Genomic DNA, 26,670 nt, shown 5'->3' with positions numbered 1-26,670 from the left:
CCCCAGATATGATTATACCATTAAATTTTCTAGTATAGATTTGTATTGGGAATTCTGTTGAAAAATCTCAAATTTTTAGCTGATGAAATGATTAAGATATGACTTAAACATCTTATGGAAGTATAATAAAATATTAATCAATGTATGATTGACAACATGATTCATGTCAAAGATACTATCACTTTTCTTTCAGCTACAATGAGCTACTGTTTATTATTGATACTTGTCAAGGAGCATCCATGTATGAGAGATTTTATTCTCCTAACATAATGGCTTTAGCTAGTAGCCAAGTGGGAGAAGATTCACTTTCGGTAGGTACATTTTTCTTTTTTTTCCTGTTTGTAAATGGCATTGTTGTTATAATATGTAGCTATTTCTGAAATTACTTATGTGCTTTATAAATATATGTTATTTCTTATTCTTAGACTTTATATCTTAGATGGAAATTTTGATTATATTTTAAATATTTTGTTTTAATGATCATCTCTCTTATTAGACGTGTACTTCTTTTCTTTTGCTTTTTCATAGCATCAACCTGATCCTGCAGTTGGAGTCCATCTTATGGATAGATACACATTTTATGTCTTAGAATTTTTGGAGGAAATTAATCCAGCTAGCCAAACTAATATGAATGACCTTGTAAGTATTTGCTTGATTTGATCATAGCACGATAGCTGTGCTAACCTTTCTCGTACTTTTAGGGTACTCTTCCTTATGCTGAATGATGCAAAAACAGTTTCTAAGAGGGAATTTCTTTGTAATATTGGTCTTCCTCAAGAAACAAGAAAATTCTTAACCATCTAACTTTACATTTCAAGGAACTAGAAAAAGAAGAATAAGGCCCAAAGTTAGTAGAAGGAAAGAAATAATAAAGATCAGAACAGAAATAAGTGAAATAACAGCTAAAAAGGCAATAGAAAAGATTGATGAAACTAAATAATAAAGATCAGAACAGAAATAAGTGAAATAACAGCTAAAAAGGCAATAGAAAAGATTGATGAAACTAAGAGCTTGTTCTTTGAAAAGATAAACAAATTGGCAAATCTTTAGCCAGACAGACTTATTAAGAAAAAAAGAGCCCAAATAAATAAATTCAGAAAAGAAAGAAAGCAATTACAGTCAATATCACAGAAATACAGAAGATCATAAGAGAACATTATGAACAGTTATATGCCAACAAATTAGACAGCCTAAAAGAAATGTATAAATTCCTAGAAACATGTAGTCTTCCAAGACTAAATCATGAGGAATTAGAAAATCTGAATAGACCAATTACTAGTAATGAAATTGAATTAGTATTCCTCCCTCTCCCCACCAAATACCAGCAAACAAAAGTCCAGATCTAGGTGGCTTCACAGGTTATTCTGCCAAACATTTAAAGAAGTTTAATATACATCCTTCTCAAATTATTGAAAAAAAGGAAAACAAAATTGAAGAAGAAAGAATACTTCCAAAGTCACTTTATGAGGCTAACATCACCCTGACACCAAAACAAAAGAATTGATACTACAAAAAAAGAAAATTACAACCTAATATCCCTGATGACTGTAGATGCAAAAATCCTCAACAAAATACTAGTAAACCTAATCCAACAATACTTTTAAAAGGATCATATGGCATGATCAAGTGGGATTCATTCCAGGGATGCAAGGATGCTTTAACATTCATAAATCAATTATGTGATGCACTGCATTACCAAAATGACTGATAAAAGTCATATGATCATTTCAATAGATGCAGAAAAAAGCATCTTACAGAATTCAACATCCATTTATGATAAAAACTCTAAGCAAAGTGGGTGTAGAGAGAATATCCCTCAGTATAATAAAGGCCATATATGAAAGATCCATAGTTAACATACTCAGCGATGAAAAGCTGAGAGAAAGCTTTTTCCCCTAAGATCAAGAACAAGACAAGGATGCCCACTCTTGCCACTTTTGTGGCAAGTATTGGAAGTCTTAGCCACAGAAATTAGACATGGAAAGAAGTAAAAGGCATCCAAACTGGAAAAAAGTAAAATTGTCACTAATTGCAGGTGAGGTTTTATAGAAATCCCTCGAGTCTCCAGCAAAATACCATTAGAGCTAAAGTTGTAGAATACAAAAATGTTACCATTCAGTAAAGTTGTAGGATTAATATACAAAGATTGATTAAATTTCTACACACTAATGAACTATCAGAAAGAGAAATAATTAAAGCAGTCCCCCTTACAACTGCATCAAAAATAAACACCTAAAGACGAATTTAGCCAAGGAAGTGAAAGACTTGTATTCTGAAAACTCTCAAGTACTGATGAAAGAAGTTGATGATGACACAATTAAGGAGAATAAATCCATGATTCTGATTTGGAAGAATTAATATTGTTAAAATGTTCAAAAATCCAAAGCAATCTACAGATTTCATGTAGTCCCTGTCGAAATACCAAAGGCATTTTTTAAAAAAATAGAACTAGAACAACTAATCCTAAAATTTATATAGAACTGCAAAAGACCCCACCCTAATAGCTCAAGTAGCCTTGAGAAAAAAGAGCAAACTTGGACATGTCACACTCCCTGAATTCAAAAAACTATGCTGCTAAGCTACAGTAGTCAAAACAAGTGTGGTACTGGGAGACCTCTTATAGTTGCTAGATGGGATTCTGTCTGCCCATGATGAATCATCTAATAAAGCCCAATACATTTTCAAATTACTTCATTGAATTTTAGATTTTAACAGGTGGTAGCATGAGATTTGAGGTGAACTTCTAATGGCTTTCAGGGACAGCAGGAAACACAGGCATGGCACCCTGTGAACTCTTTTGAGTTCGTTGTCTTTCTTGCTCTTTCCAGGGGCCATTGGCAAGTTCCTTTTGGTTGAGCTCTGTCCTTTTTGTGTTTGAGCTCATGATCTGATTGGCTTGCCACAGTTCAGTATTTTGAGTGGAAAACTAATCTCTTGATTCTGTCTCTAGATTCTGTTTGGGGAACTGTGTTGGTTTAATATGTATGTCCTCATCTGGAATCCCTTTCTAGATTCCCTGCTGAGAACGACTAGTGACAGCTGCAGCTTTTCTTTTGCTTGGCATCAGTCTGCAGTCCCCATTCTTTGAGGTCTGCTGATTCAGACCTTTCCTCAGTCTCTATTTTCTTTTTTTAGTTACTGTGCCTTTTTATTAATGTGCACCTGAAGTAAAGGCCATTGTGCATGGCAATCTTGGAAGCCAAAAGGCTGTAAAGATTGGTGGGCACAGGTCAGACATTTAAAAGTTGATAGAATGGTCATCACTTAACCCAGGGACGCCCATGCTAGGATACGTTGGCCATAGAATGGGTTAGACTGACATCTCGGTCACCTGCCAACCTCAAGAAAACTTCTGTGCAACAAGTACACTGTGAAACACCCCATCATTCCCAACCCCACCACAAGTCCCTTTAGGTATTAGTTTGGCTCGAGAAAACCAAAGCTCTGGCTAAAAGAAATGTGATCCTTTATGTCCAAATAGTTGAGCACATTGTCTTCCAGCGCACCTACTTATTTTATATTTAAGAGTTGTGAATCCTGGAAGCTGCAATTATTTAGTAAAATGGCAAAGCTTTACTAAAATCAACCTAGAATTATGTTAGGAAGAATGTCCTAACACAATAAAGTTACTTAATAAGTACCCTTAAAAACAAGGGTTCCCAAGTCAAACCAAATGGAATAAATGATCTAATTAGTAAGCAGAAGTCTCCAAAAGCTTTCAAAATTTCAAAATAACTTCACTAGAAGAGTCTTTGCAGAAGTCTAATGAAAAATCAAACCTAGAAAAGATATTTAAAACAGTGCCTCAGCCTCCGCGATTTCACCTTCTTGGGGGTTCATTATCAAAACATTGGCCCAGAGATCATTGTTTCAGTTGTGAACAACTGGACACTGGAAAAGAAATTTTTCTTAAGGGCCTATGCAAGTTTTTCAACATCAACTAAAATGGCCCCGTATGGGCCCCTTGCACAGTTGGTGAAACAGGGATTTTTTGGGTAAAGTGCTAAATTATTTCCTTAAACATTTAGAGGAACTGAAAATATTCAGCGCCTAGTAAGAATTTATTTTGGCCTTACACCCTAAGCTAGATACACCCAGAGGTAAAGAAACATCCCAGCAACAGGTGGTTGGATGTCTTTCCTTTTTGTGAGTCCCAGAACCTCTTCTGTTTGTCTCAAAGTACTTGTAGATATTGGGACTTTGGAGATAGAATTGTTCTGCACTTAATGTGTGTCTTTGTGATACAGATTTCCTATTCCCATCTTCTTTGAGACTTAAGATCCGTTCTTTGAAATGCAGTTGCTTCTCTTCAGAAAAAAAAAGAGGGGGGGAATATTTGGAGATTGGGCAGATAAAAAAATCTTAGGTGTGTTTTTCACTAATATTGGTAACTATAGGATCTCTGCATCTGTGTATATCTACATATTTATGTTGTAGATATGCATGTGTATGTGTAGCCTCTGGATGGTACTGCAAAATTGTTTTGTAAAAGAGCTTTATTTAGTTAGTTGGACCTCAAGCTCATAAAGATTGGGCATTCTGAAATTCTCAGACATGTTAACAGAAGCTAACTGAAATACTTTTCAAAATTATGTGATCTGAGATATTTTTAGCAAAGAAAAGCTAATTTAAGGTTGTTGGTTAAAACAAACATCTCTTTAGAATTATCAGCACTAGGCTTGAAAGAAACGTAACTGGGTATGTTGTATCCCTAAGTAATCTAAATAATTGTTAAGAGCAAGTAAGTAAATACGTTGTTGTTTAATTGCTCTTTTGTGACCCCATGGACTGTAGCCCGCCAGGCTCCTCTGTCCATGGGATTTCCCAGGCAAGAATACTGGAAAGGGTTGTCATTACCTTCTCCAGGGGATCTTCCTGACCCAGGGATTGAACCCATGTGTCCTGCATTGACAGGCGGATCCTATAGATAAACATAAGTAGGGTAAACAAAAGCTTTTAGTTGAGTTTTTCAAATTAGTTTCCCAAATCTTTTCAGTAAATTGAAACCTTAAAGTTTTGCCAAAATTAAGTTAAATGCTAGAAATATAATGAATATCTAGTATGCTGCTGCTGCTGCTGCTAAGTCACTTCAGTCGTGTCCGACTCTGTGTGACCCCATAGACGGAAGCCCATCAGGCTCCCCTGTCCCTGGGATTCTCCAGGCAAGAACACTGGAGTGGGTTGCCATTTCCTTCTCCAATGTGTGAAAGTGAAAAGTGAAAGTGAAGTCGCTCAGTCGTGTCCGACCCTTAGCGACCCCACGGACTGCAGCCCACCAGGCTCCTCCATCCATGGGATTTTCTAGGCAATAGTACTGGAGTGGCTTGCCATTGCCTTCTCCGAATATCTAGTATAGATCTCTCCAAATTAAAATACTGAACCATTGAATTATTGAACATAGGTTTGGGTCTCTTTCTTTCTTTCTTTGGCTACACTGCGTAGCTTGTAAGATGTGGAATCTTAGGTCCCCAGCCAGGGATTGAACCTGGGCCCTTGGCCATGAAAGCATGGAGTCTTAACCACTGGATGGCCAGGGAAGTCCCCTTGGTTTCTTATTGTAGAAGAATTAAGATAAATTTGGTTTATTAGTAAGGATGTACCATGTGGCTATACCTTCCACAATCTCTAGTGATGGAGGCACCCAATTCCTAGGGAAAATCATAGGAACATTAATGAAAACCTTGGAATTTCTTGGAATTATCGCTATCCCTATCACCCTTAATCCTCAGGTGAGGTTGTAAGAACTAATGGAAAAAAAACTGGGTTCAAGAGGAACAAGAATTAATAACATGAGACTGAATGAACTGATAAGGATGATTTTAATGTTTATGACTTTGTGTTTATAAAGTATTATGGGTTCTTTAATTTTTTTTTCCAGATTTAAAGAAATCTTTTCCCTTAATCTGTCAACAACTTGGTAAGATATACCGTGGTGAATAAGGATGAAACATTTACTTTTTATTCCTATCTGATCCCCAAAATTCAGAAACTGTTAGTGAATATTCTTATTTTCATTCTCTTTGTAATAGGACACAATTAGAAATATTGACTGTATTAATCTGTTTTGTCTAGAATGTTTTATATTTTAGAGAGGTGTATACCACCTTAGATATGACCAGACAACTTCAAGAAAACTGCTTGGAAAAATCAACCTGGTACTTTGCTTACAAAGTTCCAGCGAAGCAATCTTAAAAAAGAACTTATATGGTCAATCATTATTCTTGTTGCACTTCTGTAAAAATCAGGCCAAGTTTAATACAGACAAATTAGTTTTACTGTGATTATCTTGGTTTAAAAAATGGGGTAATTATAGATAGAAAAATTATATTTGTACCTTTATAGATAGTGGACTCTAATTGTCTTTCTGGTCTTGTTATGTACCTGTACTCTGAAAGTGGATCCTGGATTCGTCTAGTTTCCTCCAATGATGATGACTCACCAAATTAACGTTTCCAGTTTCCTCTCATCGTTTTGATTTGAAATCACTAAGAACAAAGGCAGGCATCCCTGGTAGCTCAGCTGATAAAGAATCTACCTGCAATGCAGGAGACCCTGGTTCGATTCCTAGATTGGGAAGATCCCCTGGAGAAGGGATAGGCTACCTACTCCAGTATTCTTGGGCTGCCCTGGTGGCTTAGTCGATAAAGAATCTGCCTGCAAAGTGGTCAATCTGGGTTCAGTCCCTGAGTTGGGAAGATCTTCTGGAGGAGGGCATGGCAACCCACTCCAGTATTCTGGCCTGGAGAATCCCTATGGCCGGAGGAGCCTGGCAGGCTACAGTCCATGGAGTCAAAAAGAGCCAGACACATCTGAGAGACTAAGCACAGCACAGCACAGCACAAGAACAAAGGCAGCCTTTGAGCCCCATCAGAAGGGACCTTACCAAGTGTTTCTGACCGCTGACACCGCTGCAAAACTAAGAGGTATTTAGCCTTGGGTACACATCTTGAGGAACGCTGGGCTGGAAGAATCACAGCTCAAATCAAGATTGCTGGGGAAATATCAATAACCTCAGATATGCAAGTGACACCACCCTTATGGCAGAAAGTGAGGAAGAACTAAAAAGCCTCTTGATGAAAGTGAAAGAGGAGAGTGAAAAAGTTGGCTTAAAGCTCAACATACAGAAAACTAAGATCATGGCATCTGGTCCCATCACTTCTTGGGAAATAGATGGGAAAACAGTGGAAACAGTGTCAGACTTTATTTTTTTGGGCTCCAGAAATCACTGCGGATGCTGATTGCAGCCATGAAATTAAAAGACGCTTACTCCTTGGAAGGAAAGTTATGACTAACCTAGATAGCATATTAAAAAGCAGAGACATTACTTTGCCAACCAAGGTCCGTCTAGTCAAGGCTATGGTTCTTCTGTGGTCATGTATGGATGTGAGAGTTGGACTGTGAAGAAAGCTGATCGCTGAAGAATTGATGCTTTTGCACTGTGATGTTGGAGAAGACTCTTGAGAGTCCCCTGGACTGCAAGGAGATCCAACCAGTCCATTCTAAAGGAGATCAATCCTGGGTGTTCATTGGAAGGACTGATGCTAAAGCTGAAACTCCAATACTTTGGCCACCTCATGCAAAGAGTTGACTCACTGCAAAGGACTCTGATGCTGGGAGGGATTGGGGGCGGGAGGAGGAGGGGACGACAGAGAATGAGATGGCTGGATGGCATCACCGACTTGATAGACATGAGTTTGAGTGAACTCCGGGAGTTGGTGATGGACGGGGAGGCCTGGCGTGCTGTGATTCGTGGGGTTGCAAAGAGTCGGACACGACTGAGCGACTAAACTGAACTGAACACATCTCACAGCCAAGGAGGATTCTACCTGTCATCTGGTCCTGTCCAGATGCTGGAGACCTCCGAATCAACCTGACAAAAAAGAGAAATAACTCACATTGATGTAGACTGCTTCTGCCCATGATGACAGATCGATACTTCATACTTCAACTGAAAGCTCTTCTTTGCTTTCCCTTCTTTAGTCTGGCATCGACCTGGAAAGATAACACCGTCATCCATATCTCCCAAGCCATTGCATAGAGGGATAACCTCTGGTAATTAGAACAACTTTTTACTACAGATTATGAGAAAATCTAACTGACCATTGGCTTGAATGGGCAAAAGCAACAGAACTTTCAAGTGAATCCATTAACAGTGCCACCTAAGTGGAAGTAGTTTGTGCCCGGATAAAATTTGTCTTGGTTTGTGATGGTTGTTTTCCTTGGGTCTATGAATGCCTAGATGACTGGTATATAAGCAGATAATACCTTTTAGGTTATCTAACTGTGCCCCTGTCTGTTCTAGAAAGGGGCATTTAGGATTTGAAATTGCTTCCTTTGGCAGAGCTAGTTTCCCTGATTAGGAGTAAATAAAAATGAGAATACGATCAGAAGCCTCTCTGTGACTCTTGAAAGTATTGCAGAACCCATTGCGAAAACACTAGCTGCCTGGAAAGCTTTCTTAGGCTGTGGCTGTAGTTGTTCTTGATAATAGAATAGTCCTTGATTATCTTTTAGGTCAACCAGGAGGTATCTGTGCTAGCTAATATGGCTAGTATTACCTGCTATACCTGGATTGACACTTCTGTGGAAGGTGAAACTCCATTACATAAGATCACTGAGCAAGCCAGTTGGCTTAAAATGCTAACTCCCTCAGTGGGGTCTTTGGTTGGTTTGAGTACTGGTGACCATGACTCTGAAGTGCATTCTAAGCATTGGGGATAATCCTGCTTATAATAATCAAAGTAATCCCCATGGTGGGTTGTGTTTTCTCAGAAGCTTTAAATTCATATTCACAGCTGCTGACCACCAAGCAAATGATCTCCCTAAGACTGGAAAGTCAGAAATGGAATGAAGAAGTATGACCAACTTAAAATTTATGAACCTGGAACCAGCATCTCCGGGTGTCATGGGAATTAAGCAAAAACACTGTGGTCTCTCTTTATCCCCCATCACCCCAGAGGCAGTTTGTATGATAAAACTCTTGCCTTTCTACTGCTCCTCCCCCCAGAAAGGAAGATATCCTGGCATAAAAGGATTTTTTTTTTTTCTTTTGCTAACAGCTACATTGCCTTGCCTTTCTTCCTATGAGAACCTATTTTGTACAACCCCTCGGAGAACCCTTTCAGTTCCTGGATGGGATGCTGCCTGACTCATGAATTGGCCTGATAGAGCCAATTAGGTCTTCAAATGAAAAAAATAATTAACAACAGTATGGTTCTGGCACAAAAGCAGATATAGAGAACAATGAAACAGGATAGATAGTCCAGAAATAAACCCATGCTTGCTTATTTGCTAAATTAATTTACAGTGAGGGATGTAAGAATACAGAATAGGGAAAAACACTCTCATGCACCTCAATGTTGATAGCAACATTGTTTTCAATAGCCAAATATGGAAGGAGCTGTAAGTCTCTACCAATAGATGAATGAGTAAATATGTGGTATATATACAATGAAATATTACTCAGCCACAGAAAATAATGAAATTCTGCTATTTGCAACAACATGGATGGACCTAGAGGGTATTATGCTTAGTGAAATAAGTGAGAGAAAAGACAGCTACAGTATGCCATCACTTATATGTGGAATCTAAAAAATAAAACAGAGTCAGGAACAGAACAAACAGGTGGTTATCAGATGGGTGAGTTATGGGGAGGCACAGGTGAAATAGGTAAAGAGGATTAAGAAGAATAAACTTCTAGTTATAAAGTAAATAAGTCATAGCAGTGTAGTGTATAGCATAGGGAATATAGTCAGTATTTTAATAACTGTATGATGACAGATTGTAACTAGACTTCTCATGGTGACCATTTCGTAATGTACAAAAATGGCAAATCACTATGTGGTGCATCTGAAACTAATGTAATTGTGTCAGTTATAATTCAGTTTTTTTAAAAAGTGAAAGTATGTTTTTTGTTTGTTTTTTCGCAGCAAGGAAGAAAATATTTATTGTGTACTTAACAATGCCCACCAGGTTGTTCACACAGGAATGCCTTCAGTATACCTAGAACTTTAATTTTATCTTTGTTTATTTTACCTTTTACTTTGTTTCTTCCGCCTGCCATCTGTTTTGTCCTTGTTTGACATTTCACTTTCTTAGCCTTCCCTACCCATTTTTCCTCCTTTGCTTCTTAATTTATATCATGAACTCTTCTTATTTCCTATTATTGCTTTCCTGAATCTGGAAGGCACTGTGATGTTATACAAATTACTTAAGCTCTTTGAGCTTTAATTTGAAGGGGAGATAATAATTTTTGTATACCTCAGTTATTGGTAGACTTCAATGAGAATATCTACAGACTGCCTTGCACAGTTCTTGGAACACTGTGTGCCGTAAATTAGAGTTGCTCTGCCGTTCCCCATCCCTCTCCTGTCGTGTTGCTGATTACCTGTGCACATAGTCTTGTTGCCACAGGTGGGCAAGTGCTGTGGCCTCTGGGCCTTTACTAGCGGGCCTGTAATGGTTTCCTTTAGATAGCCTGGGCTTCTGCCAAGCTGGGTTCTTTGCCTTACACATCTCTACAGCTGCTCCTTTATTAGAAATGATCTTATTTCCCATATGTAATCTTCCTTTCGGAGAAGGCAATGGCATCCCACTCCAGTACTCTTGCTTGGAAAATCCCATGGATGGAGGAGCCTGGTGGGCTGCAGTCCATGGGGTCGCTAAGAGTCGGACACGACTGAGTGACTTCACTTTCACTTTTCACTTTTATGCATTGGAGAAGGAAATGGCAACCCACTCCAGTGTTCTTGCCTGGAGAATCCCAGGGACGGGGTCACACAGAGTTGGACACGACTGAAGTGACTTAGCAGCAGCAGCAATCTTCCTTTTTCTTTCAAAAAATAGCTTAAGTCCCACTCCCTCTTTTTTCTTATTTGCAAACACTTAGAAATTTATATTTTTCTGAATTAGAACCTGATAATTAGAATATTTAATATATTATTTAATATATTAGAATATTTAATAAATATTATTTATTAAATAAATAAAAACGTTTACCTTTTTTCCCTACCTTGCTATGTTTATTCATCTCTGACTAGACTTGAAGAGAAGACCCAAGTCTTATCAATTTTTGTATCCTCCATGAAAGGTGACCATATGACATGTGTATGATGGGCACTTTTTATGCTTTGCTGAGTGAATGAATGTGTGTCTGGCATTGGGGTTAGCAAACATTTGATCCTGCCCAACGTGTCCATAAGACATTTGGTCCATGGCAAAGGATCCTTGAAATTTGGCTTGTCCAAATGTCCATGAGCATATTTAGTTCATGCCAGATGGTTTTGGACAGGACCAAATATTAAGGACCTTTTGACATGGACCAGATGTCCTGTAGGGGTCCTTGGCAGTTCACTGGTATGGAATATTAGGAATAAGATTGACCTAAAAATTATTGTGAGGTCTGTGTAGTGATGAAGTTGTAGTTTTCAGAGTATTACTTGGAGCACTATGGTGTTTTGAGGTGCTTTGGGTTTATGGTTTTCATTATGGATAAATTAAGAAAAGTACCTGATTTTTAGAATAGTTTATGTGGCTTCACAGGAGGCGGACGGGAGGATGGATAGCGAGGCTATGCTTCAGCTTCTTGCAGTCCAGAGCTGCTCTGATTTCATCTTCTTTACATACTTCGCTATTATATAGTATTTTATTGGAATTTAAAATTTGAATGAAGGGTCATGATTGCAAAATGTTTAAAAACTTGCTGTGGTAAGTTTGAGTGAACTCCGGGAGTTGGTGATGGACAGGGAGGCCTGGCGTGCTGTGATTCATGGGGTCACAGAGTCGGACACGACTGAGCGACTGAACTGAACTGAACTGAACTGAAGAGCATTCTACTGAGATGGATATAGATGCAGAAAAAAGCTGTTCTCTTGTCATAGTGTTGCCTGTGAGTTCTCACAAATTTCCCTGGTGGCTCAGTTGGTAAAGAATCAGCCTGCAATGCAGGAGACCTGGGTTCAGTCCTTAGGTTGGGAAGATCCCTGGAGGAGGGAATGGTTACTCACTCCAGTACTCTTGCCTGGAGAATTCCATGGACAGAGGAGCTTGGTGAGCTCCAAGTCCATGGGGTCTCAAAGAATTGGACACGGCTGAGGGACTAACACTTTTGCTTTCATACTTTGTAACACATGATTTAAAAAAGGGAATGTTGTTTTCCTCCCTGGCCAGCTTCCTGTTTTATCAGTAACCTATTCTAATGTCTGTAAAGTTTTCTTAAAGTGTCAAGCAGTACAATGAAAGTTTAATCTTTAGAACGACAATCTTTAATCTTCTTTAGATTGGGAGAGTTTTAAAAATATACTACAGTCTACTATGTTGTGTTAATGAATTTAATATAAGCTGTATGAATATGTAAGCATGTGTATTTATTATTGATATACATATTTTTTTCAGTTTCAGGTATGCCCCAAAAGTCTGTGTGTGTCTACTCCTGGACATCGCACTGATCTTTTTCAAAGGGATCCTAAAAATGTCCTGATAACTGATTTCTTTGGAAGTGTACGGAAAGTGGAAATTACAACAGAGACTAGTAGTTTGCAGCCAGATTCAGGAGTCACGGAAAGCAGGTATTCATCTTAAATTATTTTTTGAATAGTCTCATGGTTTGTAAATTTTTATGTGATATAATAATGAGGTGAATATTTGTATTTATAAATAAAATTGCACCTTTCTACCCATTCTTCACTTTACTTGGTTCATTGCCTTTCGTATTAATAGGCAAAAGCTCTAAATATCAGTGACAAGCTAAGATCTTGATCAGGGTTGTGTTGTAGCTCTAAAATATGATATTTGTAAGTAGTGTGGATTCAGACTTGCTTTTTAAAAGACTAAAACTTTCCTGACAACTGATTATCTCTGAGCCATACTTTTCTGTCAAAAGAGGTGTATATGGTGGTTCAGAAGACCTTCATAACTGGGCTGAACATTTCAAACATTAATACTCTCTAAAAAATGTGTATGTTGTCACCTATTGCAGTAGAAGGTATTGAATGACATGACACTGAATAGGGAAGCTGGGCATTTAGAGTATAATAGGCCCTAAGAATCTGGCAGAGGCAAGGCAGATAAACATAGAAAGGGCAGATGAGTGCCAGGAGAATATAGATGCCAAATGTATACTTCAAACTCTAGCACAGTGCTTCTGTTTTCAGGATTTCCCTGGACTCCAGCAGTCTGATTAGTTCTTTGTCATGCATTTTGTTTCCCAGAGTCTGGGTGGTTTATGAGTCTGGTTCAAGCCTATCTCTGACTTTTGTCTAGTGTTGTGTTCTGTTAAACAGTTTATCTGGGGCTGTTGTAAATTTGAAGTGGCCTTTTATGAACAGGTGCCACTGTTCAGGATTTCTCTGGGGTCCCTTAGTTGTTAGTTATGGAAAGGAATGAGAGAAAGAGAGGTAGGTATAAGCCAAGTGCTCTCCTCTAGAGGAGTGAGTGAGCGGTGTGTGCATGCGTGTGTGTGTGTGTGAAAGAGAGTGAGAGACTGGGAGACTGGTTAATTTTAGCTTTGTGATGTTAGAAGTATAGATAATGTTCTGTTTTTCCTCTCTGTAAACATTTTTAAAGGCAACATACTTTGTTGGGGTTCAGTATTGTCTCAGTTAATAGACATTTTCTTGAAATACGTGGAAATTGATATTGTTTGCCATTCAGCTTTGTTATTTGGAACTGTTTAATGCTATCCATTGGAAACACATACTCCAGGGAGCTTTCCTGGATTGCCAAATGGCAACACATAAGTTACTTTCAATTTTGAAAATGTCAAAGATTTGTCATTGAGGTTGTGAATGTTTTAGAAATAAATTTTAAAAGGTAGAAGTAAATGTATTTCTTATGAAGATTTGAAATTGATTTTATTATTATTTCCTATTATGATATTCAAAGTCTAAATTTTTTCATTTTCAATTTCCTATGTCTGTTGGCTTTAAAAATATTTTCTTGAGACAACAGATGATATCTGACAACAATATTACTTTTATTTATTATTTAAATACTGTTTCAAGTTGCTTTTGTAAAATAGCTAAACTTAATAAAATAGCTATACCTTAATATTTAGCAATTGAAATTGAGCTCCTGTATGTCTTTTACCAGATTCATTTTGTAATTTTTCTTGAACCTAAGTCCATAATATATGGGGTACACCTTTTGTTAATCATCTGAATATTGCATTAATTTCCTTTAGTGATAAGGACTGTCTTTATACTTCCTCTGTGCTTATTTTCTATTCTGTTCACTTAACACAATATTAAATATAATAGTTGTACAATAAAAATGATTTCAGTGGAATTCTACTAAGTTTTATTATGTATTCTGGAAAGATGAAATTTTATCTCATGAAGTATCTCTATATATAGTTCAAAAGCGAGAGTTGTTGGTGGTGATAATTATCTTCATTTATCTTTAATTAAGGAGAAAATTATTTTAAGCATCAAGGCCAGATATCAGGCACTGTATTTTGTTTTTTTAATTTTTATTTTTATATTGGAATATAGTTGATTAATAGTGTTGTTGCTTTCAGATGCTCAGCAATGAGCAGACACTGTTAGAGCACCCTCTAGTGTTTATGTATAAATTTTATTTAGAACATTGCTCGCAGATGGTTTCATAATTACTGATACTTGTTATCTAATTAATTTAGGAGGATTCAGTTCTCAACATATTCCAGAAATTTTTTCTTGGGTGATACAAATATTATCTCATGATTATAGGTGCTATTTCTATGCAGATATGAGTGGCAGTTGGATGTTTGTTTAGAGAAAAATGTATTAAGAGATCAGCTATCACAAAAAGCTACTTTATTAAGGAAATTATGGGCTTGAATGCATATGTAATTTTACAGATCTTAGGTTAAAACATCAATGCAATTACTGTTATTAAAATCGACAGTTAAGCTTTTAAAAATAATACTTTCTACATATATTAGGAAAATAATGGTACTCATTTTCCAGATTGTCCATATTTCATATTTTGTGTATTAGAGCAAGCCAAACCAAATTCCAGTATGATGGAGAACATAAAATTGACTGAAGTAGCTATATGAAATAATTGTTTTTTATATGTCTTCCAACATACACATTTTATATGAATAAGGTACATTCATATACTTAAGTGATAATCATAACCTTAGCGACAACACTTGTTTTACCATATGTCTTACTGTGTTTTTAATTTATTTACAAGAACAAATGAGGTAAAATAAGGGATGGCTGTAATAAACTTGCCTTATATAACTTGATTCTGAACTGTGTTATCCCAGTGTATATAGGTTGACTTTGATAAATAAGCTGACAAACAGCCTCAAACAGTTGGAGTTTCTAGAATATATAATAAGTCCATGTCAACATTACTTGGTGTACCAGAGTACCCTGCTATATAGGGAAAATAGCCTTTAGCTTGTGAATATAAAAATACCCACACTAAAATGTAGAAGTGTAAATTCTGTAGGCATTGCCCAAGAAATAATGAAATTTTGGACAATATCGGGTATAAATACTCAATTTTTACCTTGGTTGGTTAGGTGACATCTTACCGTATCTGACTTTTGCTTTATGCTCTAAATTTAGGCACTTGATTCTATTAATTTTTTGTTGTTGTAATTTTATTCTGTCATACTATAGAATTTCTTTCTCTCTTGAGGCAGTCTTTAGCAATTGAAAATTTTGAATCTAACTGGAAATTTGAGCTAGACGTTTTTTTTTTACAGATTTCTTATAGATAGAGGGATGAAAATCGCCTTAACAAGGTCAGTCTATGTTTTGGACACCAGAATAGAACTCTTTCAAGGGCTGGGTAAGGAAGTCCGCAGCTCATATAGGAGGTCAAAGATCAGAAAGTTCCTGCCACAGTTTTAAGATTTTGAGCCTTATCTATGTGCCTCATGCTTTATATAAGGACTATTGCCTAGCCTTGTTGGATTGAAAATAATATAATCCAACCTGAGTTAGCATTAGTTCCTTTAAGATATCTCTTATATAGGTATTCTGTGTTTATGGGACCCAAGGGTAGCTTCCAGTAAGTGACTGGAATCAGGAAGCAGAAATCAGTCAAAAATGTGGGCATTACTCTCTCTGTCTCTGTGTTGTTTTAGACTTTTCCTTCTCTCCTACTCTGAATGTAGGGCATAGAATGTGTCTACACTGCTCTTCTGGAGCTTTCTGTCCATTCTATTCATCATACTTTGGCCACCTGATGCGAAGAGCTGACTCATTGGAAAAGACCCTGATGCTGGGAAAAATTGAGGGCAAGGGGAGAAGAGGGTGTCAGAGGATGAGATGGTTGGATAGCATCACCGACTCAATGGACATGAGTTTGAAGAAACTCAGGGAGATAGTGATGGACAGGGAAGCCTGGTGTGCTGCAGTTCACAGGGTTGCCAGGAGTTGGACACAACTTAGCGACTGAACAAAGATTGATGATAAAGTGCAGCTAGAGAATTAACTTGCTCATTCTCCATTTTAAACTCCACAGGGGGCTTCTTGAGTAGCCCACCTTGAGTCAGTTGCTCACCTCTGACCCAGCTGGGCAGTAGTGGGGTCATTTAACACAAAATCTAGGCTACTGGAGGGCCATCCCCAGGTGGATAAGATGAACCTTCCAAAATAAACTTGGAAGCTAGGCAGATACCCTCAAGGAAAAATTACATTAATCCCATTTAATTCACATAGAGTAAAGTGAGACTGAGAAAGGTTAAGAAACCTGCCTAAAGTCACACATCTAACAAATGGTGTAGCCAAGATATGAATCCAGGAATGCTTCCTACCTCTAAAAAAATATATTTTATTCTTTTATAATTTACCCTGAGTTTACTTGCCTTGCTTGCTTTTAAAATGATATAAAATATAAATGATAGCACAGTGAATTATCAGAAAGCAACTGCTCATGTAACCACCAGAGAAAGAATTAGAACAAAGCTGGTACACCAGAAGACCCCCCAAGCCTTACACCCCTTCTCAATCTCTGCCCTTTCACTCCCCCTCAGAGTTAACCATTTTCCCTTCTCTTACACGGAGTTTGCTTTCTTGCCCTTCATCTTGGTTATATCACCTAAACAGGTATCTAAGCGTTATGTTTTGTTGCTCCTGGATACTATAGTGCTGTGTTTTTGGAAGTCATTTTATATTGTTGTATGCACCTGTAGTTTTTTTTTTTTTCTTCTTCTTTTTTTAGTTTGGTAAAATTACCCTTTTGTTAGTATATAGTTCTGAGTTTTGATAAATGCATGCACTTTGGATAATCACCATGCCAATCTATTATTAAAAAATTTCTAGTCTGACTTCTTTTACTGCCAGAATGCATGTCAGATTCATTCCTGTTGTCACATGTATCTTTAGTTTGTTCCTTGTTATTGGTGTATCTCACCAATTGGGGGACATTTGCTCCCCCCAGTTTTAGGCAATTAAATAAAACCACTGTAAACATTGTATACAAACCTAAGTTTTCATTTCAGTTGAGTAAATATACCTAGGAGTAGGTTTGCTGGGTCATATGGAAGTGTGTGTTTAGCTTTATAAAAAACTTCCAAACTGTTTTCTGTAGTCATTGAACCATTTTGCATTTCTACAAATAGTTGTTCCATGTCCTTAATTAGACTTGGTATTGTCTTTTTAATTTTAGCTAGTCTCTAGGCAGGTAGTGATAATCTCATTGTGATTTTAATTTGCAAACCTCTGGTTACTAAGGATGTTGAGCATCATTTCATGTGCTTACTGGTCATTCATATATGTTTCATGAAGTGCCTGTTTAAGTCTTTTGCTCATTTTAAAAAAACTGGGTTATTTTCAACAAAGACCTACTGTATAGAACATGTAAGTGGTCAGTGTTTGTAGCAATCTGGTTGGAAGGGGGTTTGGGGGAGAATGGATACATGGATGTGTATAGCTGAGTCCCTTTGCTCTTCACCTGAGACTTTCACAACATTGTTTGCTATTCAGCTATCAGTTCAGTTCAGTTCAGTCGCTCATTTGTGTCTGACTCTTTGCTACGCCATGGACTGCAGTACGCCAGGCCTCCCAGTCCATCAACAACTCCTGGAGTTTACTCAAACTTATGTCCATTGAGTTGGTGATGCCATCCAACCATCTCATCTGTTGTCTCCTTCTCCTCCCACCTTCAATCTTTCCCAGCATCAGGGTCTTTTCCAATGAGTCAGATCTTCACATCAGGTGGCCAAAATATTGGAGTTTCAGCTTCAGCATCAGTCCTTCCAGTGAATATTCAGGACTGATTTCCTTTACGACTGATTAGTTGGATCTCCTTGCAGTCCAAGGGACTCTCAAGAGTCTTCTCCAACACCACAGTCAAAAGCATCAATTCTTCGGCGCCCAGCTTTCTTTATAGTCCAACTCTCAAATCCATACATGACTACTGGAAAAACAATAGCTTTGACAAGATGGACCTTTGTTGGAAAAGTAATGTCTCTCCTTTTTAATATGCTGTCTAGGTTGGTCATAACTTTTCTTCCAAGGAGTAAGCGTCTTTTAATTTCATGGCTGCAGTCACCATCTATAATGATTTTTGGAGCCCCAAAAAATGAAGTCTGTCACTGTTTCCAGTTTCCCCATCTATTTGCCATGAAGTGATGGCACCAGATGCCATGATCTTTGTTTTCTGCATGTTGAGATTTAAGCCAACTTTTTTACTATCCTCTTTCACTTTCATCAAGAGGCCTTTTAGTTCCTCTTCACTTTCTGCCATAAGGGTGTTGTCATCTGCAAATCTGAGGTTATTGATATTTCTCCTGGCAGTCTTGATTCCAGCTTGTGCTTCATCCAACCCAGCGTTTCTGAGATCATTCTGTTATCTCTGAGATTGGATCTAATTGCTGCATTTCAGACTCTCTTGTTGACTATGATGGCTACTCCATTTTTTTCTAAGGGATTCTTGCACATAGTAGTAGATATAATGGTTATCTGAGTTAAATTCACCCATCTCAGTCCATTTTAGTTTGCTGATTCCTAAAATGTCGGTGTTTACTCTTGCCATCTCCTATTTGACCACTTTTAATTTGCCTTGATTCATGGACCTTCCCTGGTGGCTCAGATGGTAAAGTGTCTGTCTGCAATGCTGGAGACCTGGGTTCGATCCCTGGGTCGGGAAGATCCCCTGGAGAAGGTAATGGCAACCCACTCCAGTAACTCTTGCCTGGAAAATCCCATGAACAGAGGAGCCTAGTAGCCTACAGTCCATGGGGTCACAAAGAGTTGGACACGACTGAGTTACTTTACTTTTCTGGACCTGACATTCTGGGTTCTTATGGAGTATTGCTCTTTACAGCATCAGACTTTATTTCCATCAGCAGTCACATCCACAACTGGGTGTTGTTTTTCTTTGGCTCCGTCTCTTCATTCTTTCTGGAGTTATCTCTTTACTGATCTCCAGTAGCATATTGGGCACCTACCAACGTGGGGAGTTCATCTTTCAGTGTCCTATCTTTTTGCCTTTGCATACTGTTCATGGGTTTCTCAAGGCAAGAATACTGAAGTGGTTTGCCATTCCCTTCTCCAGTGGACCACATTTTGTCAGAGCTCTCCAATTTGACCCATCCGTCTTGGGTGGCCCTACACTGTATGGCTCATAGTTTCATTGAGTTAGACAAGGCTGTGGTCCATGTGATCAGATTGGTTAGTTTTCTGTGATTGTGATTTTCAGTCTGTCTGCCCTCTGATGGAGAAGGATGAGAGGCTTATGGAAGCTTCCCGATGGGAGAGACTGACTATACCCCAGTACAAAATGAAAAATTAAAAAAAAAAACTGAGTTGTTTTCTTATTGAACTGTAAGATTTCTTTATGTATTCTGGGTATAATCTTGTGTCAAATATATGTATTGCAAACATTTTTTCTTAGTCTTTGGCTTTCCTTTCATATTCTTAATATCTTTTGAAGAGTTGGAGATGTAATGTTGATAAAGCTCATTTATCACTTTCCTTTAAGCTTAATACCTTTCATACTTAATATTCACTCCTCTTGTCAAGGATTCTTAAGCTAAATCAAGGTCATAAAGACTTTCCTTTTTTATATTCTATAAGTTTTATAGTTTTAGCTTTTATGTTTAAGCTTATGGTTTATTTTGAATTAATTTTTGAGTATAGTGTTAGGTAGGAGTTGAGGTTCAGTTTTTAAAATATGAATATCTAGTTACTGGCACACCATATGTTGAAAAAATTTAATTCATTATTGCATTATGTTGATGCCTTTGTCAAAATCACATGACCGTATATGTGTGGGTCTATTTCTGGACTATACTGTGTTTCATTGAACTGTGTCTCCATACAAGTATTGTACTGACTTACTTATTTTAGAATTATTATAAGTCTTGGAAATCACCAATTGAAGGACATTTGTTTTTGTAAGTCCTACAAGTCAGTTTTTCTTTCTCAAGGTTCTCTTAACTATTCTAGATCCTTTGTTTCCATACAAATTTTAGAATCAGCTTGTCTGTTTCTAAAAAAAAAACTATTAGAATTTTGATTGAAATTGGATTGACTCCACACACTTGATCTTAGCCAAAAGGCCAAGAAGCGATTGGATTGACTCCATATGTTAATTTGAGAAGTATAGATACCTTAACAATATTGAATCCTCTGATCTATGAACATATATCTGCATTTATCTAGATCTCCTGTATTTTCTCTCTGCATTGTTTTATAGTTTTCATTGGAGAAGTTTTCCATACTTTTCATTAAATTTATCTTTAACTATTTTTGATTTTGATGCTATTTTAAGTGATATTTAAAAAATTTATTTTTCATTTGTTGCTCAAATATAGAAGTACAATTAATTTTTATATTGACTGTATTCTTGGATTTTATTGATTCTGGAATTGATCAACACAATCCCAATCAAAATTCCAGCAGGCTTTTTTCTGTAGAGATTGACAGATTCTAAAATTTATATGGAAATATAAAAGACCTACAAAAATATTTATTATATCATTAATCATATGATTGGGGGCAGGAGGAGAAGGGGACAACAGAGAATGAGATGGCTGGATGGGATCACCGACTCGATGGAGGTGGGTTTGCGTGAACTCCGTGAGTTGGTGATGGATAGGGAGGCCTGGCGTGCTGTGATTTATGAGGTCGCAAGAGTCGGACACGACTGAGCGACTGAACTGAACTGAACTGAATCATATGAGTTCTAGTCTGTTTGTAATGTTTACTAGGAAATTAGATAAAATTTAAATCTACACATTCAGTAGAAAGATGAAATTTGGCCAAAATAGTTTGTGAGGAATATGAAGCTTTGTTATGAAACAATTCACTGAAAATTGCTCATAGTGAATTGATATGATTATGAAACTTTATGAACCAAAGATTCATCAAAATGGTTCAAACAGCAGTTGACAGGATTTCTCCCCTACTAGTCTACATACAACTCTGTTTTTCAAAGTGATTAACTTACTCATTGTTATAATTCTGTATTAACTTAAGCATCTTATTTGGCCATTTATTTTATATTGTTATTTATAACTGTTGCAGTTATTCAGAAGCTCATTAAAGTAGAATATCAGAACATAAAATGCATGTTGTTGATTTATAAAGATACTAAAACTGGTGGTTAAATTATTTTGTCATTTTACATACACATAAAGTTTTTTTAATTGGAGTATAGTTGGTTTGCAATATTGTGTTAGTTTTAAGTGTACAGCAAACTGATTTATTTATACATATCAACACATGTATATATATGATACTCTTTCAGATTCTTTTCCATTATAGGTTATTATAAGATATTGAATATAGTTCCCTATGCTATACAGTGGGACTTTGTTGTTTATTTTATTTGTATTAATAGTAGAGTGATTCTGCTAATCCCAGACTCCTAAATCATCCCCCTTCCTCTTTCCCTCCCTCCCCCATCTCTTCCCCTTTGGTAACCATATGTTTGTTTTCTATGTTTGTGAGTATGTTTCTGTTTTGTAGTGCATTTGTAGTTTTTAGATTCCACATATAAGTGATTATATATGTCTGTCTGATTTAATTCATTAGTATGATAATTTCTAGGTCTGTTTATGTCACTGCAAATGGCATTATTTCATTCCTTTTAATGACAATAATATTCCATTATATTTATATACCACATCTTTTTTATCCACTTATCTGTTGGTGGTTATTTAGGTTGTTTCCACATCTTGGCTATTGTAAATATTGCCACCATAAACATTGGGATGCATGTATATTTTTGAATTAGAATTTTCATCAGTTTTGGATATGTGCCCTGGAGTGAGATTGCTGGATCATATGATAACTTTATCTTTAATTTTTTAAGGAATTTTCATACTGTTCTCCTTGGAGAAGGCACTGGCACCTCACTCCAGTACTCTTCCCTGGAAAATCCTATGGACAGAGGAGCCCGGTGGGCTGTAGTCCATGGGGTCGCTAAGAGTCGGACACGACTGAGTGACTTCACTTTCACTTTTCACTTTCATGCATTGGAGAAGGAAATGGCAACCCACTCCAGTGTTCTTGCCTGGAGAATCCCAGGGACAGGGGAGCCTGGTGGCCTGCCATCTATGGGGTTGCACAGAGTCGGACACGACTGAAGCGACTTAGCAGCAGCAGCTTACTGTTCTCCACAGTGGCTAGGGTTCCCATTTCTCCACACCCTTTCCAGCATTTATTATTTGTAGACTTTCTGATGGTGGCCATTCTGATCAGTGTGAGGTGATACCTCATTGTAGTTTTGATTTGCATTTCTCTAATAGCAACATTGAGCATCTATTCATGTGCTTGTCAGCCATCTGTGTATCTTCTGGGAATGTCTGTTTAGGTCTTCGGCATATGTTTTTGATTGGGCTGTTGGTTTTTTGATACTGAGCTGTGTGAACTGTTTGTACGCCTTGGAAATCAATTCCTTGTTGGTTGCATCATTTCATAACTTTTTCTCCTATGCCATAAGTTGTTCTTCATTTTGTTTATGGTTTCTTTTGCTGTGCAAAAGCTTTTAGACATAAAGTTCTTACTGCTGTAGTTTAAAAATTATGTGTTGATTATTTTATGGGCAGTTTTTTTACACAATTTATTTCACTGTGAAATTGAAATTCATTGAATTGGTTTATGACTTTTAAGAAATCAGTGTGTAGAAATAGTATAGCAGAATGTAGTATATCCTTTTGTTTAAGTAAAACCTCTCTGAATATAAATTAGTAAATATTATGTTTACTAAGGATAGTAATTTCTAACTGGTGTTTTTTAGTATTATAAACTGTGTCAGAGCGAAATTAAACACTGAACATATAGAACATAATTTTTTTTTTTAATTTTGAAAGATTTCAAAATGACATGGTATAATTATTTGTAAAAACAGAACATTAGTGCTTAATCCATTGGCTAAATGTTTAAAGAATATAGGTCTCAATTATATGGAAAATTTGATTGTGGGACTTTTATGGTTTCTTTGAATTCTTTAATTCTATGTTCTGTGGCTCTTCTAATTTCTTCACTAATTGTAATATTGTTCTTTACCCCACTAAATTAAGATTTAATGTCCTAAATGAGTTCAGTCAACTTATTAATATCTATTATCTGATGGTACAGAGGCTGTTAGAACACATTGATCAAAGGCAGGGTGATTGGAATCAATCTGCTTCTAAATTCAGAGTCTGCCATTTAATAGCTGTGTACCTCAAGCAGACCACTTGATTTCTTTGATTCTCTCTGTAAAATGGGAATAATCATTCCACTTTATAAAGGTTATTAAGATAATTGATTTTTATTTTGCTTGTAAAGCTCTTTTGTGCTCAAATAGTAAAGTGCTCAATAAGTGTTAACATTGAGAGAATATATTACATGTACTGTAAAAATTATTGCTAGAATTCTGTTTTTAGTATAATTTTGCCATTTATAAAAATAATTTATTCTGCTTTTTATTAATCTAATATTGGAAAGGAGATATTTCATATCTGGAGGTTTGTCACTTTATAGTCAGAAGTACTATTAAAAATTGGAAATTGTGTTTTACCAGAAGGTGGCAGTAGAATTACATATTTGTACATAAGGAAGGCTTTTTTTTTTTTTAATGCTAAAGAGTGAGGTAGGCTGTACTTTTAAAATAAATCATAGTATTTTTTTCTTTGTACCATTAGCAGGAGAAAAAGAGTTCTGATACTGAATTGTCAGTTTAAAAAAATGTGGTAAAAGTACCCTGTATATGTAAGTGGTCTTGCTTTAATAAACCTCGTAATGTGGAATTTTGGCTATAAAGTAAGTAAATCTATAGAATCTTTTTGAATTGCTACTCTTCTGGCATATTTTTAGGAATTAATTTATATTTAAAATAATAAAGTAAAGGATCAGAAAAAAATTTTAAAATGTGTGAGGATTATTTATGATAAATTAATAATAAGGATAAAACAGTTTTTATAATTTATCAGTGGGGAAAACTGAATTCAATTTTTAAAAAATTAATCATACGCTGCATGTTAGGATTTTAGTTGTTAGGTAAAGCGAGAGGCAGAAGACATGTATATTAACAACATAAATCAGTAATCCCATTTCAAAAATTGCCACTTTTGTTGAAATCACAGTATCTCATTACATGGTTTCTAAATATTTTACAGGTGAAGTTTGCCTAATTATTCCTTCTGGTGCTAGATCGAAGCTTTAAGGCAGTCTCATGTAGGTAGAAAGAGTCTGGATGAAGATAAATGGACTTGTATTCAAGTTTTGATTTGGTTCTTGGCACATGTGTCTTAAGGCACATGACTTAATCTGTCTGAAACTCAGATACTTTATCTGTAAAAGGGTGATCTACCCTCTACCTTCAGAGTTATTGTTAGGATTAGTGATAAGGTATATAAAATGAGCATCCTCTGTCAGTGTATTTCTAAGGACCTCCACATTAAACTCATCACAACTGTACTGATGTCTCTCTTCCAGTGCAAAAGATAGAGTGGAAGTATTACCATCTTTATTTGATTTACTATAGCTCTGTATAACTTTATTTACATTTCTACCAGCATGCCACTTATCGCCCATTCTGACAGGAATTATTCTTAGGTTGGCCTTCCCATACTTACTCATGTAGTTGACTTTTTAAAAACATCACTTTAGACTTTATGCTTATTTCATTGTGTTTTTATCATACCAATAATTATAAGTACTAGTTCATTATTATAGTCTATCAGTCTTTCAGAATACTCATTCTGACTTCATAATATTAAGTGTATCTGTAGGTTTTATTGTGGGGGGATATATGAAGGGAGAGGACCATAAGGTCTTCATTAGCAATATCCTCATGATTGATATCAATTTAGGGGCACAGTTATTGTTTATTAGAATACTATGATTTTTCTCAGGGATAATGGATGATTTGACATTCATGACAAATTTTTTGGTAAAATAAAAGCCAAACTGTACCATAAAACTGTAAGTAAAGTCATTTATATGATTTTTCATTAAATTATATACCTTAATAAATATTATTTAAAGTATGTCTTTTATAAATGTTATAGATAATTTCCTACAGGATGGCAGGTAATCAAGAATACTTATTTCAAAATTGATTTTCTCATAACAATAAAGAAAAAGCAGGAGATTTAAAAAATTCATTTGGTTTTTTGTTTTGTCCTGGTGATATAAATTACCAGGTACTTTATATCTGATATTTATGTGAGAAATATTTATATGAGAAAAAGAACATATTAATATTATATTTCTTCATGAACACTTATTGACAGTTTTCATTTGAGCTACAGATGACATTAATCTATGCCACGTTGACTGACTTTATTATTCTTCGTCTTTGTCTATGTGAATTTCAAGTATGCATAGTTCTTGTCATATTCAGTAATATTTTAGACTTTTCACTGTCTTTTGTTTGATGAAATTGTCACATATTATTTTGAAAGTACTTTCACTAAGAGACATGCAGTTGATATTGTTATGGAATGTCTTTTTTCAGTGAGATTCATCAACCTCATTTTAACCTCCAATATTAAAAGCCTTTTTTAATATATTATTTTAAAAATGTTAATTCTGTTACACCAAAAATATGAGTATTAAAAGTATGTAGCTTGAGAGATGGAGTAGGAAGATAGCATGCTTTAGGAGAGTATTTTGCGCTTTAAGGTACTGAGACAGGTAATAATGAGTTACATGATTAGACATAAATTATGAGTTTAGGTAATCTCTGGCTTAAAGATGCCACACCCCGTGTCTGTTGTTTGCAGTAGGAGTTGCAACTGCTCAGATTGCTTTGCATAAACATGATGTATACATTTAAAATCTTGTGTTCAGTGTTAGGGAAAGCTCTAACTTACGTTTTAAAAAATAATTGATGTTCATAGTAATTTCTCTTTAGTGTGCTAAAGCTCTGTAATACATATCTTCTAAATCAATGAAGATGATTAAAATGCATCTCGTATGCTTTTAACATTAAAGGTAATTTTCTTTCCCTAAATCTTTGGAAATTAGGCACAGTAAACCTTGAGTATCCAGATATTAGGTAACTCTAATAATAAAGAGTACATGAAAGTTGGCTAGTGAGGAGCTCTGAACATGGTAAATTCCTTTTGAACGAAACATTTCTCAATAAAACAATACCCGGTAATAGTCAGAAATAGATAGAACATTGCATTTTTCTAGAACAAGAAATTAATATAAATGTGTTAGAGGGGCTTGAAGGTTTGGAATTAATAAGGAACAATCATTTGACTTCACTTTTGGAATTGTTGCT

At 36.2% G+C, this 26,670-nt stretch overlaps 1 protein-coding gene across 4 annotated transcripts in view; it reads left to right on the top strand.

Moving 5' to 3' along the window:
* Positions 1–26,670, top strand: part of PIGK (phosphatidylinositol glycan anchor biosynthesis class K) — a 142,045-nt gene that overhangs the window by 40,936 nt on the left and 74,439 nt on the right. For all 4 annotated transcript variants that reach the window (XM_055401653.2, XM_088835397.1, XM_088835396.1 and 1 more), the window contains exons 7-9: positions 194–311; positions 529–639; positions 12,394–12,566. In XM_055401653.2, the coding sequence (XP_055257628.2) occupies positions 194–311; positions 529–639; positions 12,394–12,566 (402 nt within the window). The remainder of the gene's footprint in view (positions 1–193; positions 312–528; positions 640–12,393; positions 12,567–26,670) is intronic.

The sequence above is a fragment of the Moschus berezovskii genome, chromosome 4 (assembly GCF_049115385.1).
Source record: "Moschus berezovskii isolate FMDL1 chromosome 4, NW_MosBer_1.0, whole genome shotgun sequence".
Taxonomy (NCBI): Eukaryota; Metazoa; Chordata; class Mammalia; order Artiodactyla; family Moschidae; genus Moschus; species Moschus berezovskii.
The sequence above is the reverse complement of the archived record's forward strand: the minus strand, read 5'-3'. Positions and strand labels throughout refer to the sequence as shown.